Source organism: Lithobates pipiens, unplaced genomic scaffold, assembly GCF_037356315.1.
Source record: "Lithobates pipiens isolate NorthernLeopardFrog02 unplaced genomic scaffold, aLitPip1_a1.2 Scaffold_8, whole genome shotgun sequence".
In the NCBI taxonomy this organism is placed as follows: domain Eukaryota; kingdom Metazoa; phylum Chordata; class Amphibia; order Anura; family Ranidae; genus Lithobates; species Lithobates pipiens.
In genome coordinates this window covers 613,091,446-613,105,212 of record NW_027507903.1, presented here as the reverse complement: position 1 = coordinate 613,105,212, position 13,767 = coordinate 613,091,446, and the positions used below count along the sequence as shown (strand labels likewise).

At 39.9% G+C, this 13,767-nt stretch overlaps 2 protein-coding genes across 2 annotated transcripts in view; both read right to left on the bottom strand.

The window, feature by feature from the left end:
• Positions 1-3,381, bottom strand: part of LOC143962351 (vomeronasal type-2 receptor 1-like) — a 34,240-nt gene extending 30,859 nt beyond the window's left edge. The window contains exon 1 of the mRNA XM_077471647.1: positions 3,259-3,381. Coding sequence (XP_077327773.1) covers positions 3,259-3,381 — 123 coding nt within the window. The remainder of the gene's footprint in view (positions 1-3,258) is intronic.
• A 1,798-nt stretch (positions 3,382-5,179) lies between these two features.
• On the bottom strand, positions 5,180-13,276 carry LOC143962350 (extracellular calcium-sensing receptor-like). The gene is made up of 5 exons (XM_077471646.1): positions 12,991-13,276; positions 10,247-11,065; positions 9,927-10,154; positions 6,585-6,708; positions 5,180-6,497 (listed from the first exon to the last, which is right to left on the bottom strand). Exons 1-5 carry the CDS (start codon positions 13,255-13,257, stop codon positions 5,593-5,595), a joined length of 2,343 nt encoding a protein of 780 aa, XP_077327772.1. The 5' UTR covers positions 13,258-13,276; the 3' UTR covers positions 5,180-5,592.
• Between the last annotated feature and the right edge of the window lie 491 nt (positions 13,277-13,767).

The following is a 13,767-nucleotide window of genomic DNA, read 5'->3' as shown; positions in this document are numbered from 1 at the left end:
AGGAGTATGGACCTAGGCCCATGCAGTCGGATCGATGTAGAAACATATAAGAATGATGAAAAATCAGAGCACCCTTTCTCAATGTATTGCGGTCTTAATTGTCCTCCAGGACAATTTCAGTGACTGTAGGCTTTAGGAAATGAGCGATTTCATTTGTTAAGCCCAATCTTGGTCTGGGAGAAGTCTAGAGGCTCTGAAGAAAGCGTAAGTACTGGAAATAATATGTGTTTATAAAAACATCAATATTAGTTCAAAAATTTGTTAGCACATGTATTAGTACTGTATTATCGACATTTACTCATTGTATGGCCTGTTTTTATTTTTTGAATACATTTAAATTTTTATAAAATAATTTTGTTCTAATTTGGCACCTTAAAAATCCCATTTGCCTTCTATAATTTTTTCAATAATTCTCAATGGGGATGTGGTGTAGTTTATGCTAGATGATAGGCAAAATATTTTCTTTGCTAATGAATTATAGTGAAAAAAAAATAAAAATAAAATCAGGTCCTTTGCATGCTTTACAAAATATACTGCATATGAAGACTCCTATTTAACTTGCATAGTTGGCTGAGACCAGGCCTCCGACACTCTTGGAGGTGTGCTGGATGCTGAAGATTCTTCAGCTGTCTAAGCTCTTGAAGACAGAAACGTTAGTCAAGGGCTACGCTGGCAACTAAATCTCTCAGCTACTGAGATTACCTACTTTCTTGTATATGCTACAAGGCACCGAGATGTTCTGTGCATTTCCAAAAGAAAGAGAGAAAATGCAAGAGAAGAGGTCATAATCTCATGGTGCAGTAGTTAGCACTTTCTTTTGGGATTAGGCAAGGAGAATAATGTAGTTAAATCTACTTACAGCATATTTTGCTGGAACCCAATGGATCTCTGCAACCAGAATCAGAGCTTGTGGAGAATACATCTGCCTCCGTTCAGACCTTTGTTTGGGCCATACTCAATGTTGACTTCAAAGCTTTCTGAGCTACTTAGGCAGAACAATTATACAGATAAGGAAATAAGGAAAAACAGGCGAAGGTGAGAAGTCCTTATCTACCTGAGGCATGGACAGTCATCTTCAGGCCTAAACTGTGCATTTAACATGTGTGCAAAAAATAAAAATATGGGGGTGAACGAGAAGTTAAGTTACTTTTTTTTTTATTTTTTGAGTGAAGAACCCATGTGTTACCATTACGGAGAATTCTGTCTGAATTAAAGGAGTCAAATCTAATATTTTCCCATTCTATCCAAAAGAAAAAAAGTCAAGAGGGGGTCAGCGAGCTAGCTCGATGTTTGTCAAAATATCAGTTAAAATAGGACTTTTTGGGTCTATGAAGCCAACTGCTTAGTGAATGATAACACTGATCTACCGTGAACTGCTCCAATAAACTACATACAGATGTAAACCTAATGTTACTGTAATGTAATTATTCCTGGATTCCATATGAATTGACATCCAGCAGAATAGCAGGCCACACTTACCTGCCAATAAGAACTCAAGAACATTCATCTCAAGATTGGTTCTTTCCTCCGGGAAGAATAAAAATGGGCACAAGTCACTTTTAAAGATGCACCTAAACAATATGTTACCCCAACATTTCATATTCCTGATATGTGCCTGTTATACCATGTACTTGTGTTAAAAAGTATCCTGTTCTCTTTGTATTTATTCCTTTGTGTGAAATCCCTGGTGTTCCTGCCTGTCACTCTTCTTTCCTATGTCAAACTGACCATGCATGACAGCATGAGAGCACATCCATTATGGCTTAGCTGGGAGAACAGCCTTCCTGTCCTCCAATGATCAGACTTGTGCTGGCACGTCCCTCCCCTGCACAGTCATTGACCGGAAGGATCAGTGTCCTGCTGTTTCTCCACCCCCTCCTCTCCAAGCCCTTATGCAGCTGAGAACTGAGATTATGTGATAACTAAAAAAAGGAAAAAATGATTTATAAGGATATACAGTATACTGTATATAGTGCATACAGTAAACATACACACACAAATGTTTTGCCTTTCATTTTTATTTTGAACTAAATGGGTTGTTTTACAAGGTGAGGGCTCACATATACTTTAAACATCTTTATTAATCAGACTGCATAGAGCAGTGTATCTCAAACTTTGTTGTCTTGCGGCGAACCAAAAAGAGCTAAAAAATATCACGGCACACCTGAAAAGATTTAACAATTTTTGTGGTGAAGAACATATCTATTTTTAGATATATATTTAATTTAAAAAATTTTAACAGAAAAGCTTTTATTTGCCTCCAAATGGAGAAATGTTTATACATACAGTAAAAGATTCTGCGGTTGTGCATATTATACAGCAAAGGTACAGTGGGTAATGCCATAGCTATAAACTGAAAATATCTTGTACAAGATTGTGCATGAATCGTATAACAAAAATGATGATATCACTTAAATAAAGTCTTCATTGCTTACAGTGTTCCGTAGTGTTATTAATCACTACGATATGTTCCTGTGTATAAAGTTTGTGGACGGATCCTTCCCAACATTCATCTACCCAAACTATAGGGGGAGGGGGGGGAGAGACACAGAGCAGAAGGGAGGAGAAACCACCAGGAGCATCGTCCCATTGCACAGGACGCTATTGCTTAATCCATGCCCCCCATACCTTCCCAAATTTCTTTGGTCATTTGCGGTTTATGTAGGTAAGCTTGTAGAGTGGAAGTGTGGAGTTCACTATAATGAAGCGTAGAACACGAATAACCTCTTATGAGTGCTGGGTGTGATGTTATCGCAGACTCCCAAGAGGAGAGTAATTGGGTTCATCCCCATCTATAGACGGCCTACTAAGTTAATTGTGTCCACTACTTGCGACTAGAATTGTTGTATAACAGGGCAGGACCAAACCACATGTAGAAAGGTGCCCAACTCAGTGTTACATTTGGGGCATCTATCCGATTGAGACGGGTAGATTCTAGAGAGGCTCTGTGGCGTATAGTAGGCCCTGTGGAGCAATTTAAGTTGGATGTATCTGTCTTTCGCTGAAACCATTAGGGGAATGTACTGTTGGACCCCCTCTTTCCAATAATCGTCAGCGAGGGCAGGCAGGTCCTCCTTTCATCTAGCATACAGTCTAGTACCGCCATCAGTTCCCTCACATGATATTCTGAGATACAGGGAGGAGAGGATATGGTCAATGTTTTTAGAAATCAGGAGTCTCTCTACCCCATGGGATCCCAGCGTAGCCCCCTCCAGAATCTGCGCCTATTTAATTTAAAATTTAATGTGAAGGATGTACCTGTTTTTGAGAGCAAATCAGATTGAAGCGATTGTAATCTTCTTTGTATTTTCGCTTGCTTCCATGCTTTTCATTTAACATTTTCTCTTTCAGGGTTTCAGACTTGATTAAGCATTTCTCCATTGCTAAACAATGAACAAACTTTATTTATATGCTTCAAAGTTGGAATGGAGAGGTCTCTATTATTATAATATAAATAGAACGATCGAGATTTCCTGAGATCTCGCACAAGTCTTGCGTTACGAAAGAAACCAATGAACGACAGAGATTGTCTTTGTATATACTGTATTTATTGGCGTATAACACACACTTTTCCCCCTTAAAATCAGGGGAAAATCAGGGGTGTGTGTTATACGCCGAACCGCTACCTCGAAGGGTAAGGAGGGAACGAGCACCGCCGAAATAGACAGAGCTGAGTGTACTGTGTACTCGGCTAAGCTTGGCTCCGCTCGCAGTCACGCCTAGCCCCTCCTCCTAGCCTTTATGTCCCACCATTGGACCAGTGTTGTGTCCATCATAGGAGCCGGACTAAGGGACAGGACTGGGCGGGACTGCGAGACGAGCCGAGAGGAGCCAAATACACAAGACATCCGGCTCTGTCTATCTTGGCGGCGCAATAATTTAAAAGTTCATGCTGCAATTTTGGGCAAGGCTGCAGATGGACACTGGGCAAGGCTGCAGATGGACACTTGGGCAAGGCTGCAGATGGATACTTGGGCAAGGCTGCAGATGGACACTTGGGCAAGGCTAAAGATGGACAATGGGCAAGGCTAAAGATGGACACTGATAGGGCTGCATTGATGGGAATCTAAAATGAGTTTTTTTCTTTAAACTTCCCTCCTAAAAGTTTTTTTCCTTAAACTTCCCTCCTAAACTTGGGGTGCGTGTTATACACCAGAAAGTGCTTTTTGCTTCTCTCGGAGGCTACACTTAGAGATGGAGTCACGGGGGAGTTTAGCAAATCCAGTTTGAAATTTGTGAAACCCAAACTCACTAGATTCTGGCCACTGTTAGGGCTTATAGGCAAACTACTGTCAAATAAGGAATGGAAAGCCATTGTCAAAAATGTTAAAGGAAATCTATGGTCACATCATACTTTCATTTTGTATCATCCCCATAGTAGTACCAAATAAAAATAAAAATGGGAAACCTGATGGTTGGTGGGTGTTACAATTTGCATATGATCCAAATTCCCTTTTAGGCTGCACATGCACTTACATTTTTTTAAATTTTGCAAAAAAAATTAATTTCCATGCAATGTAGGAACTCCTTCTGTATAAACTGAATATGCTGAACTTCCTGCTAAAATCTTATCCTACTACTTGTGTGATTGGCTCCCTGCTTTTCATAGAAGTCAACCCTAGTTCGATGCAAATAACATTTTTTAGACATCCCCTGTGATAAGATTCTTATTTGGTGAGTTACTCTATAAGACTCTTCCACTTCTAAAGGGATGCAGACACTGTGGGTTTTTCCATTACAACATAGAGATTACTTAGGTGTCCTTTCTGTGGCCCGCAGGCCACATGTGGCCCAAGAGAGTTCAGCATGTGGCCCGGGCATGTCTGTAGGTACACCATGCAAGCATAAAAATAACCACAGTCAAAAGGGACAAGCTAGGTCTATGCACCTATCGAGAGATGCCGGGGTTGCCGTGTAAACATAGTAGCCACGGCTTCCGACAATGAGAGTTAAGGCACAGGCATCTCTGGAGGGATGCCAGGGCTTCCACGCTTGTAATATCACCAGCAGGAGCAACAGCGAAGGCAGGGACGCCTAATAGCACCAGACAAGTAACTGGCACATCAATGTACGTAGGGGTGTGCTGCCACATTTCAGTTGCACCATCCATAGCCCCCTGCCCACGACCTCTTCTCTACCTCCCAACACAGAACATATATAGTTGAAATCCAATCCCCTTATATATATATATTTTTTTATTATAGCATGACTTCACATTACAAAAGAAAACAGAACCCCAAAAAAGGAAAAGTTGCGAATGAAGGAAGGTTGTTCAAGGAAAATTATTACTCAGATCCATTATCTTTATTAGTGATTGTTAACTTGTGATCTGCCTGACTTTTTCTGCTCATCAGCTATTCCTCTTCTTCCAATATGGCCCAGGAAGGTCAGAAGGTTTGACACCCCTTGCTTAGGTTGTTGTAATGAAGGCAGAGCTTTCCATTCCAAAATCAGTATGAGAAAGAACATGGTGAAACAAATAACAATTCCTTCAGAACGTTATGAAACTACAAAATACTTTGCTAAACATAAACAGTTCTATTATTACATAACTGTAGTCCTGCATAAGACACATGCCTACATTTTTGGTTTTCAGCCACAGGTTTTCTTCATCAATAGTCCTTTAGCGTTCATATCTGGTCGAAACAATATGATGAAACATTTTGGCAGGAAAATACAAATCACAAGAGCCCAGGCAGAAGATAAGATGGCAAAGATCTCTGTGGCCACAGTATACTTCCCTTGCGAGCTGAGAGAGGCTGGGATGTAGGATATCCAAACACTGAGGAAAGCCAACATGCTAAAGGTAATAAACTTTGCCTCATTGAAGCTGTCAGGTAATCTTCTTGCCAAGAATGCAACAATAAAACTGATGGTGGCTAGTAGACCAAGGTATCCTAACATGAACCAGAATGCTATAGGTGAACCTTCATTGCAGCTCAAAATAATCACCTTTGACTGAGTGTTAGAGTCAAACTCTGGAAAAGGAGGTGAAGAAGTAAGCCAAGTCACACAGATGGATACTTGGATTAGTAAACAAAGGACAATGAGTGTGTAGGATACTCGTACACCAGTAAACTTTCTTAACTGACTTCCTGGCTTGGTGGCTTTGAAGGCAACGACGACTATAATAGTTTTGGCTAGAACACAAGAGATACACAATGAAAAGGCCAAACCAAATGTAACCTGGCGGAGAAGGCACTTATCTAGATGTGGGTATCCAATAAACGCCAATGAGCAAAGAAAGCAGAGGCACAAAGATATGAGTAGAAGACAGCTTAAAGACCAGTTGTTGGCTCGCACTATTGGTGTGGTCCTATAATGGATGAACAATCCCAAAATTCCAAGTGGGACAACAGAGGAAAATATGGCAATGATAGCCAAGCTAATACCAATTGTTTCACTGTAGGAGAGGAAGTCAATGGGCCTTGGCAAACATGCACCTTGATGGAGATTGGGCCACATATCCCAGGGGCAAGGGAGGCAATTGACAGCATCTAGAGAAGAAAGCTAGTGTCAGTATTGTAAAAAGCACAGTTTGTGTGTATAAACCTAACACAATCAAACATAATCTTATAAAGCACCTGTTTCATTCGAGATTTGTCCCTGAGGGCACGGTACGCACTGGAAACAGCAGACGGGCTTTCCAGCAATAGCCACCTTCATAAATCCTGGAGAACAACTAGAACTGCACTTTGATGGTGGAACCTTAATGAAAATAAACAGATAATGCATAAAGAAATCAGAAAACAGATCCTACAAAATGCAGCAGAATTTGACTGCTAACATGTGGGTACACCTTGCCCTATGCAACATAATTAACCAAGTTCTAAAGACTGAATGTTTTTTTACTTTCATGCATCTTAGGAACACTAAGATTAGATGGTAATTTTAGTAGGAAAGAATGACCAAAGAACAACATAGAGTTGATATTGGTGTTCCAATATGAAGGTTAGTGTGCTATGTGTAGCCATCTAGGTGGGATCCAGCTTTGTTGGCAACTTCCAAAGTGTATTCTGTTCAGGTCAACGGCCAGACTTTATTTTATTTATTGTTTAGGTAAACCTATATTTTGCCAATGCAGGGAATAGCAACAGGTTCACCTAAAATAGGCCTCCACAGCAGCAAATGTATAAGCTTTCAGTTGAGATGTCCTATACAGATGACAGGCAGTTCATTACCTAGGAGTTTTTTTTACCTCCCGTCTGTCGTCTGCCACAGCTGTTTTTGGATATCATCAGATACAAGTCTCTGTGGATCAGTTTGAAATCTTCCCTGTGAGCTATGACATCTTTTCTCACAGCTATACAGAGTCCTTAATTTTATATATGAGGATTATCCCTCCGATAATAGAATGTTACTGATTCTATTACCCAATCATTTATTAGATTATATACACCTTCTGTCCTCCTGTGGCCATTTTGACCTGAGCATATGGGGCTTAAAACTCTACTGATGACCATGCATTTCTGATGGCTTTTACGTTTATCTCCGTCAAATTTTATCTAATTAACAATCGGCATTATTGGTTTAACACAGTGTACCTAAAACTCCTGAGGAAGCTCAGATGAGCAAAACATGTTGAGTGGTATACTCTGATTGGTATCCTCGGCTTCTATGAATTATCTTGATGATAATTTTAAAATACTTTTTGCTATCTTTGTATCTCATTGTAATTTAAATAAAAATCTGTGTTTTATGGATATTTTGTTTCATACCTACTTATCCATGTGTTGAACACCTAAAAGTCCCGGGGATTTTTTACCCCATTGCCCCTTTCTCTGCTGTCTACTTATTTAGGGATGTGGTGTTAAGTTTGCTGTTTCTGTCCTCATTATTGTTTATGTTTACTTTTACTACCTGTCCCAAAGACCTCACAGGAGGCTCAGACTCTAAAAAGCACTGGGTGGTCATTTGATTGCCGTATGAGTAGTAATCTGAAGGAATAGTGCTGCTGGAAAGTTGCTTGTGTTGTGTGTCTACAGTGACATTTTCCTATACTAGAACATTCAAGACTCCATGCATGTATCCCTTTATGAATGTATTGAGAAGCTAGTGCCATCACATGCCGCCAATTGTGCCAACAGTGTTCATTTCTGGCAGAAGATAGACACACTGGTTATTGTGACATTACAATAATTAAGGCAATTATACTATAATATTAATTACACAGTGGCTAATTCTCTGCCCCAAACTAACAGGTCCATAAGGACTGTACACAGGGACATGAAAAGGAAGTTTTAAAGCGCATCAACTTTTGGCACAAAGGTTTCCAAGGAGATGCCATTGGTGTGCAGTTCTCTGTTTCCTGTATGCCACCTACATGGAATAAAAATGAGCTCCCATGGCTCAGGAGGGGAATATTGTGCAAATGGACCTAGAGTATATTGTACTGGGAGCTTACTGATTTGGGGGATATTGTACTGGGAGCTAACTGATCTGGGGGTATACATTGGAAGCTAACTGATCTCAGGAGGTGTACTGGTGGACCCCCAGTGCAATCATCCCCCCAGGTCAGACCTGTCTCCAGACCAGTTAGCCCACAGTACAATATCCCCCCAATTATCCCTCAGTCTCCTTGCTGTATATTTACATATGTCTCTTTGCTGGATTGGGCTGTCTCCTTGCTATATGGGGATGTCTCTCGGGTCTGAAGAAAGGAAAACTCTAGAAAACTTTGTGTGTTAGGTTAGTACAATAAAAAGGTATCATTGCACACTGCATTACACTTGTATTTTAGTCCATATTTATATATACTTATTTTGTTTTCTTCAGTGGTATGATTTAGTGGTTCCAATTTTTAGTCCCCCCCCCCACAGTTTTATGTGGTGTGTTCTGCCACTCAACAGCAGGCTTCCATAGAAGAGAAAGCAAGAGAAAGCAAGAGAGACAGGGAGAGAGAAGAGAAGAAAGAAAGAAAAAGAAAGAAAGAAAAAAGAAAGAAAGAAAGAAAGAAAGAAAGGGAAAGAACCCTGATTATTAGCAACTCGGTAGTCCCAAAATCTTACCTGGCCAGCCGTATATCTTTTATTTTTGGCACTTCGTAATACCATTTACTTCATACACATTTTCACATTTCTTCATACACATTTTCAGCACTTCTTACCTGTTTTTCCTTCTTTCCACAGTTACCAAAAGAAAGCAAAATCACAATATGGTATTATACCATGTAACACATTCTTAACTCCACAAGGTGTTTCCACTGACAGCACTCCAGTAGAGTAGTCTTTCGCATTGCCATGTATACAAAGCACACCCATGTGGTCTGTGCCAAGCTTGGCAAGGCCCACCAGACTGTCATTAACCAATGTGGCAAGGTTTCCAGTGTTGAATCATACCTCCCCCGGATGTCTTTCCATTGTAATAGGACCTATCTGCTTTTTAGTCTCAATTCTTTGGTGTACTCTTTATCATGTATATGTGGAAAAAGGTGACACATGGTGACCAAGGTAACACAAACACAATGTCCACAATCTTGCACAGTCTGGCTGTCACATTCTGTGAGAGTTTCCCGCTCCACACTCAAAACACATTGCCTTTGTAATCTGCTGTGGGTGCCAATGTAAGGCTAATGGTACCCCAAATGCAGATAGTAAATGCAGTGTGATTGCAGGCACCAAATTACATGCTACTGCAGTACCATGCGCTTTGGTGCAGTAGTGCATACACTACTTTCTTTGCATTGTGAATGGTCTGCTAAATTGCACAGGAACAGGCAGAAATCACACAAGAACATGAGCTGGTATTTGATCAAAATTGCCTGTCTGTGGTGGTGCCAGCATATTACAGTCAGTCGAGGGCAGGGATACAAAGGGTTATTTGTATTTATTAAACTATATAGACAGAGAAACAATAAATGATAATCCTCCTAAAGAAGATGCATCTACATAGCATGAGTTTTTTTTTTAAATCTGGTGCAATCGTACCATTGTTTTGTTATTAACCCATACAATGCCAGCATGGTTTAGACTCATGGTGTTCCCATCTGTGGAGCTGGAGTCATATCTTCCTACTATAACTTGCTCCAAAGACCCAGTAGAACTTATCTGCCAGTTCACAATATCATAAAAGGCAGGAGGATCACCATTGTCATCAAAAAATATGTTCGTCTTGTCTTTAGTCTGAAAGCTTGTTCTTTTAATATAATGGAGAAGCTGGAAAAGAACATTAGGAAGATAGGAATTTAAAGCAAAAAAACCCCGAAACATATAATTAATCAACTTTGTGAAAAATACAAGTAACGTACTTGCCAAGGGTCAAATGACAAAATGTTTGCACATCCATTATGAAACGGGCCTTTTCCTGGCTGGCAGTGAAGTAGACTCTCTAAGGCCCATGCAAATGCATAAACTGCAGTGTAGACATTGAAGGTTATTCCAAAATCAACTTTCAGCTTTGACTTCCCGAGAGTTTCTTCTCCAGTGCAGTCATGTGCTGTTGTGTTACTTGTCCTGTCATCCGAATTAAGGTGGTTTGTCCATTTGCAAGAAAACATTTCCTCCCAAAGCTCTATTATAAAAGAATTATTTGGAGCTTTTGATGGGTATAAGCTGTAAATATACTGCGCAAATCCTGGCAACTGTCCTCCACGGACAGCAAACCCAAGAGTGCCCACCAAGACATGCTGATACTTTTCTTTAAAAAGAATATTAGAGGTTGACCATGCTTCACTGGCTATCCAGATTCTATCAGTCACATTCTGTCTTGCTAACTCTTCTACAACTGGTATTAAGTCTGGGTTGGAGGCTAACACTACCACAACTTTGGCTGTTGACCCCTTGATAACTTTGACAATGTGCGGAGCATTCCTGTTGGCCTGGCTGGTCATAATTGTTTCTATGAAAGCTACACATGCACCGGCATTGATTAATTCCTGCTTGATCACTTGGAGACTTAGTTGACCATAGTCATTATCGTTAGCTAGAAAGCCAACCCATGACCAACCAAAATACAGGATTAAGTTAGCAAGACCTCGGGACTGAAATACATCACTAGGTATGGTACGAAAGAATGAAGGAAATATTTTTCTGTTGCTGAGAGTTGGGCTGGTTGAGAAGTAGCTTATCTGTGGATTAAAAAAATGACAGGAATCATATTAGACATATTGGATAAACAAGGAAACTTTCATCTGTGGTAATTTGTTTCTACCTACTGCTCATATGTACAGTATCTCACAAAAGTGAGTACACCCCTCACATTTTTGTAAATATTTTATTATATCTTTTCATGTGACAACACTGAAGAAATGGCACATAACGTCCCCAAGCACACCTCCAAGACGACCACTGATGGACTGTCCAAGCATGTCTTTATACCTAAACCATATTGAGCATCTGTGGGGCAAACGGAACATGGAGGAGCGCAAGGTCTCTAACATCCACCAGATCCTTGATGTTGTCATGCAGGAGTGGAAAAGTACTCCAGTGGGAACTTGTAAAGCTCTGGTGAACTCCATGCCCAAGAGGGTTAAGGCAGTGCTGGAAAATAATGGTGGTCACACAAAATATTGACACTTTGGGCCCAATTTGGACATTTTTACTTAGGGGTGTACTCACTTTTGTTGCCAGTAGTTTAAACATTATTGGCTGTGAGTTGAGTTATTTTGAGGGGGCAGCAAATTTACACTGTTATATAAGCTGTACACTCACTACTTTACATTGTAGCAAAGTGTCGTTTCTTCAGTGTTGTCACATGAAAAGATATAATAAAATATTTACAAAAATGTGAGGTGTGTACTCACTTTTGTGAGATACTGTATGTATAGGATGTAATGTACGTTAAAGAGGATCATGTTTCTTGAATACCCAGTAAAAAGTATTAACCACTTTCAGACCGGACCATTTTGCTGGCTTAAGACCAGACCACTTTTTGCGATTTGGCACTGCGTCGTTTTAACTGACAATTGCGTGGCCGTGCGATGTGGCTCCCAAACAAAATTGATGTCCTTTTTTTCCTACAAATAGACTGGACACAAACCACCACTATTGAATGTTTCCCACATATCTTCAATAAGACAATATGTACTATTATAATTTTTCATTTTCTTGTTTATCTCATTTTTATATGTGGCTAACAGATGGGAGGAGAGGCACGTGTACCCCCATCTCTTCATACCGGATGGTGTTGGTGAGTAGACCTTACTTATCCTCTAAGTAGCCTGGAGCCTTTACATTGAATGTAAGAGGATATACTCTAATAACCCCCATATTGTCTATATGTTTATATCAAGAGAAGTTTCACCAATTAACTTGGTAGGTGCAAATATTATCACATAGAGATAGAACTTTGGTTCCCATATGTTGGCAATGATTTCACTCTATAGGGATACCTGTTATGGTCATTTACATACCTTTTATGATTTTTATTAAAGGTTACTTTTTAGATAAATTGCCTTTTGGCACGTAGGGAAGAGCACCCTCGTCTAGTTCTATTTCATTCATTTTCTTATAATACCTGTAGGCCATGTGCAGCCCCCCCCCCCCCCCCCAGGTGAATGGCCAAAAAACTCAGTTAGCAAACCCTACATCCTGCTTTGTTTTTAGGACATCAAAACAATTATTTTTCACTCTTGCTATTCAGGTGAGCATCCGATGGTTTTCCTATACTAGTAACAAGATGGAATGTGAGGGTTGGTAATTGTGAATTTTTTTTGGCTAGGCTTCTGGGGGGTCCAAATGGTCTACAGGTATTATTACAAAAATAATGCACATTTTACAAAGCTGCACAGCTTTTTAATATCTGCTAGGGCCTTTTGACTGCATAGGCTATTCTGTACAAAGGGGGAATTAGCCTTTAAACAAAAACACATATTAAAATGTATCCAATGGTAAAGCTGTTTGTTAGTCTGGGAAAGAATGACGAGAGATTCGAATTTGTATTATCTTGTTATTGCTCTCTATGTTACCGTTTGAAAGATTTTCTCTTTCTATATGTCCTGGTAACCATTGTCCCTGGGATTTGAATGTTTTAAAAAAAAGTATTATTTTTTACCTGTGGATATCTATAAAGACCCAAAATATGTGCCATTTGAGTGGAGCGTATAGACGCAGAGTCACCAACTATACCAGCAAAAGTGACTGTTGGTTCACAACGATAATTTGGAATAATTTCTTTTCCGCCAGATAACATCCACAAAGTTCCTTCTATTGTCCGTCTGAGTACAGTACAAGTGTCGAAGATCTGGTAGCCCAGAGTGATATTGGGAAGAAGGTCTGGATTCTTGTTAATCTCCTCTATGGCGTAAATCATGGCTTGCATGCACTGGTATTGATCACGTTCAAAGCTAGTGAATTGAAAAACAAATGATGCTCTTTATATATTTCATAAAGCATGCAACAAAAAGGGTTAGTTAGTCAATGTTCAGCTTCCTCTAATCCAGTGTTTCTCAATTTCAGTCCTCAATGCGCACCAACAGGTCATGTTTTCAGGTTTTCCATTATTTTGCACAGGTGATTTGATCAGTTTCAGTGCCTTATGCCCCATACACACGATCGGAAATTCCGGCAGCAAAATTCAGATGAGAGCTTTTGGTTGGAAAATGCAATCGTGTCTATGCTCCATCGGACTTTTGTTGGCGAAATTTCGGTTAGCATTAGATTGAGAGCATGTTCTCATTTTTTCAGTTGGAAAAATTTCAGATTGGAAATTCCAATTGTCTTTACAAGTTTTGACACGCAAAATTCCTACGCATGCTTGGAAACAATTTGACGTATGCTTGGAAGCATTGAACTTCATTTTCTCTGCTCATTGTAGTGTTGTACGACATTG

Bases quoted from the DNA above. Each gene is read 5' to 3' on its own strand.
- LOC143962350 (XM_077471646.1), bottom strand. From the start codon at position 13,257: ATGCAAGCCATGATTTACGCCATAGAGGAGATTAACAAGAATCCAGAC. The intron at 10,155-10,246 runs GTACGTTACTTG...GTTCTTTTCCAG, and splicing joins TGTCATTTGACCCTTGGCAA to CTTCTCCATTATATTAAAAG. The intron at 6,498-6,584 runs GTGCTTTATAAG...TTTCTTCTCTAG, and splicing joins ACAAATCTCGAATGAAACAG to ATGCTGTCAATTGCCTCCCT.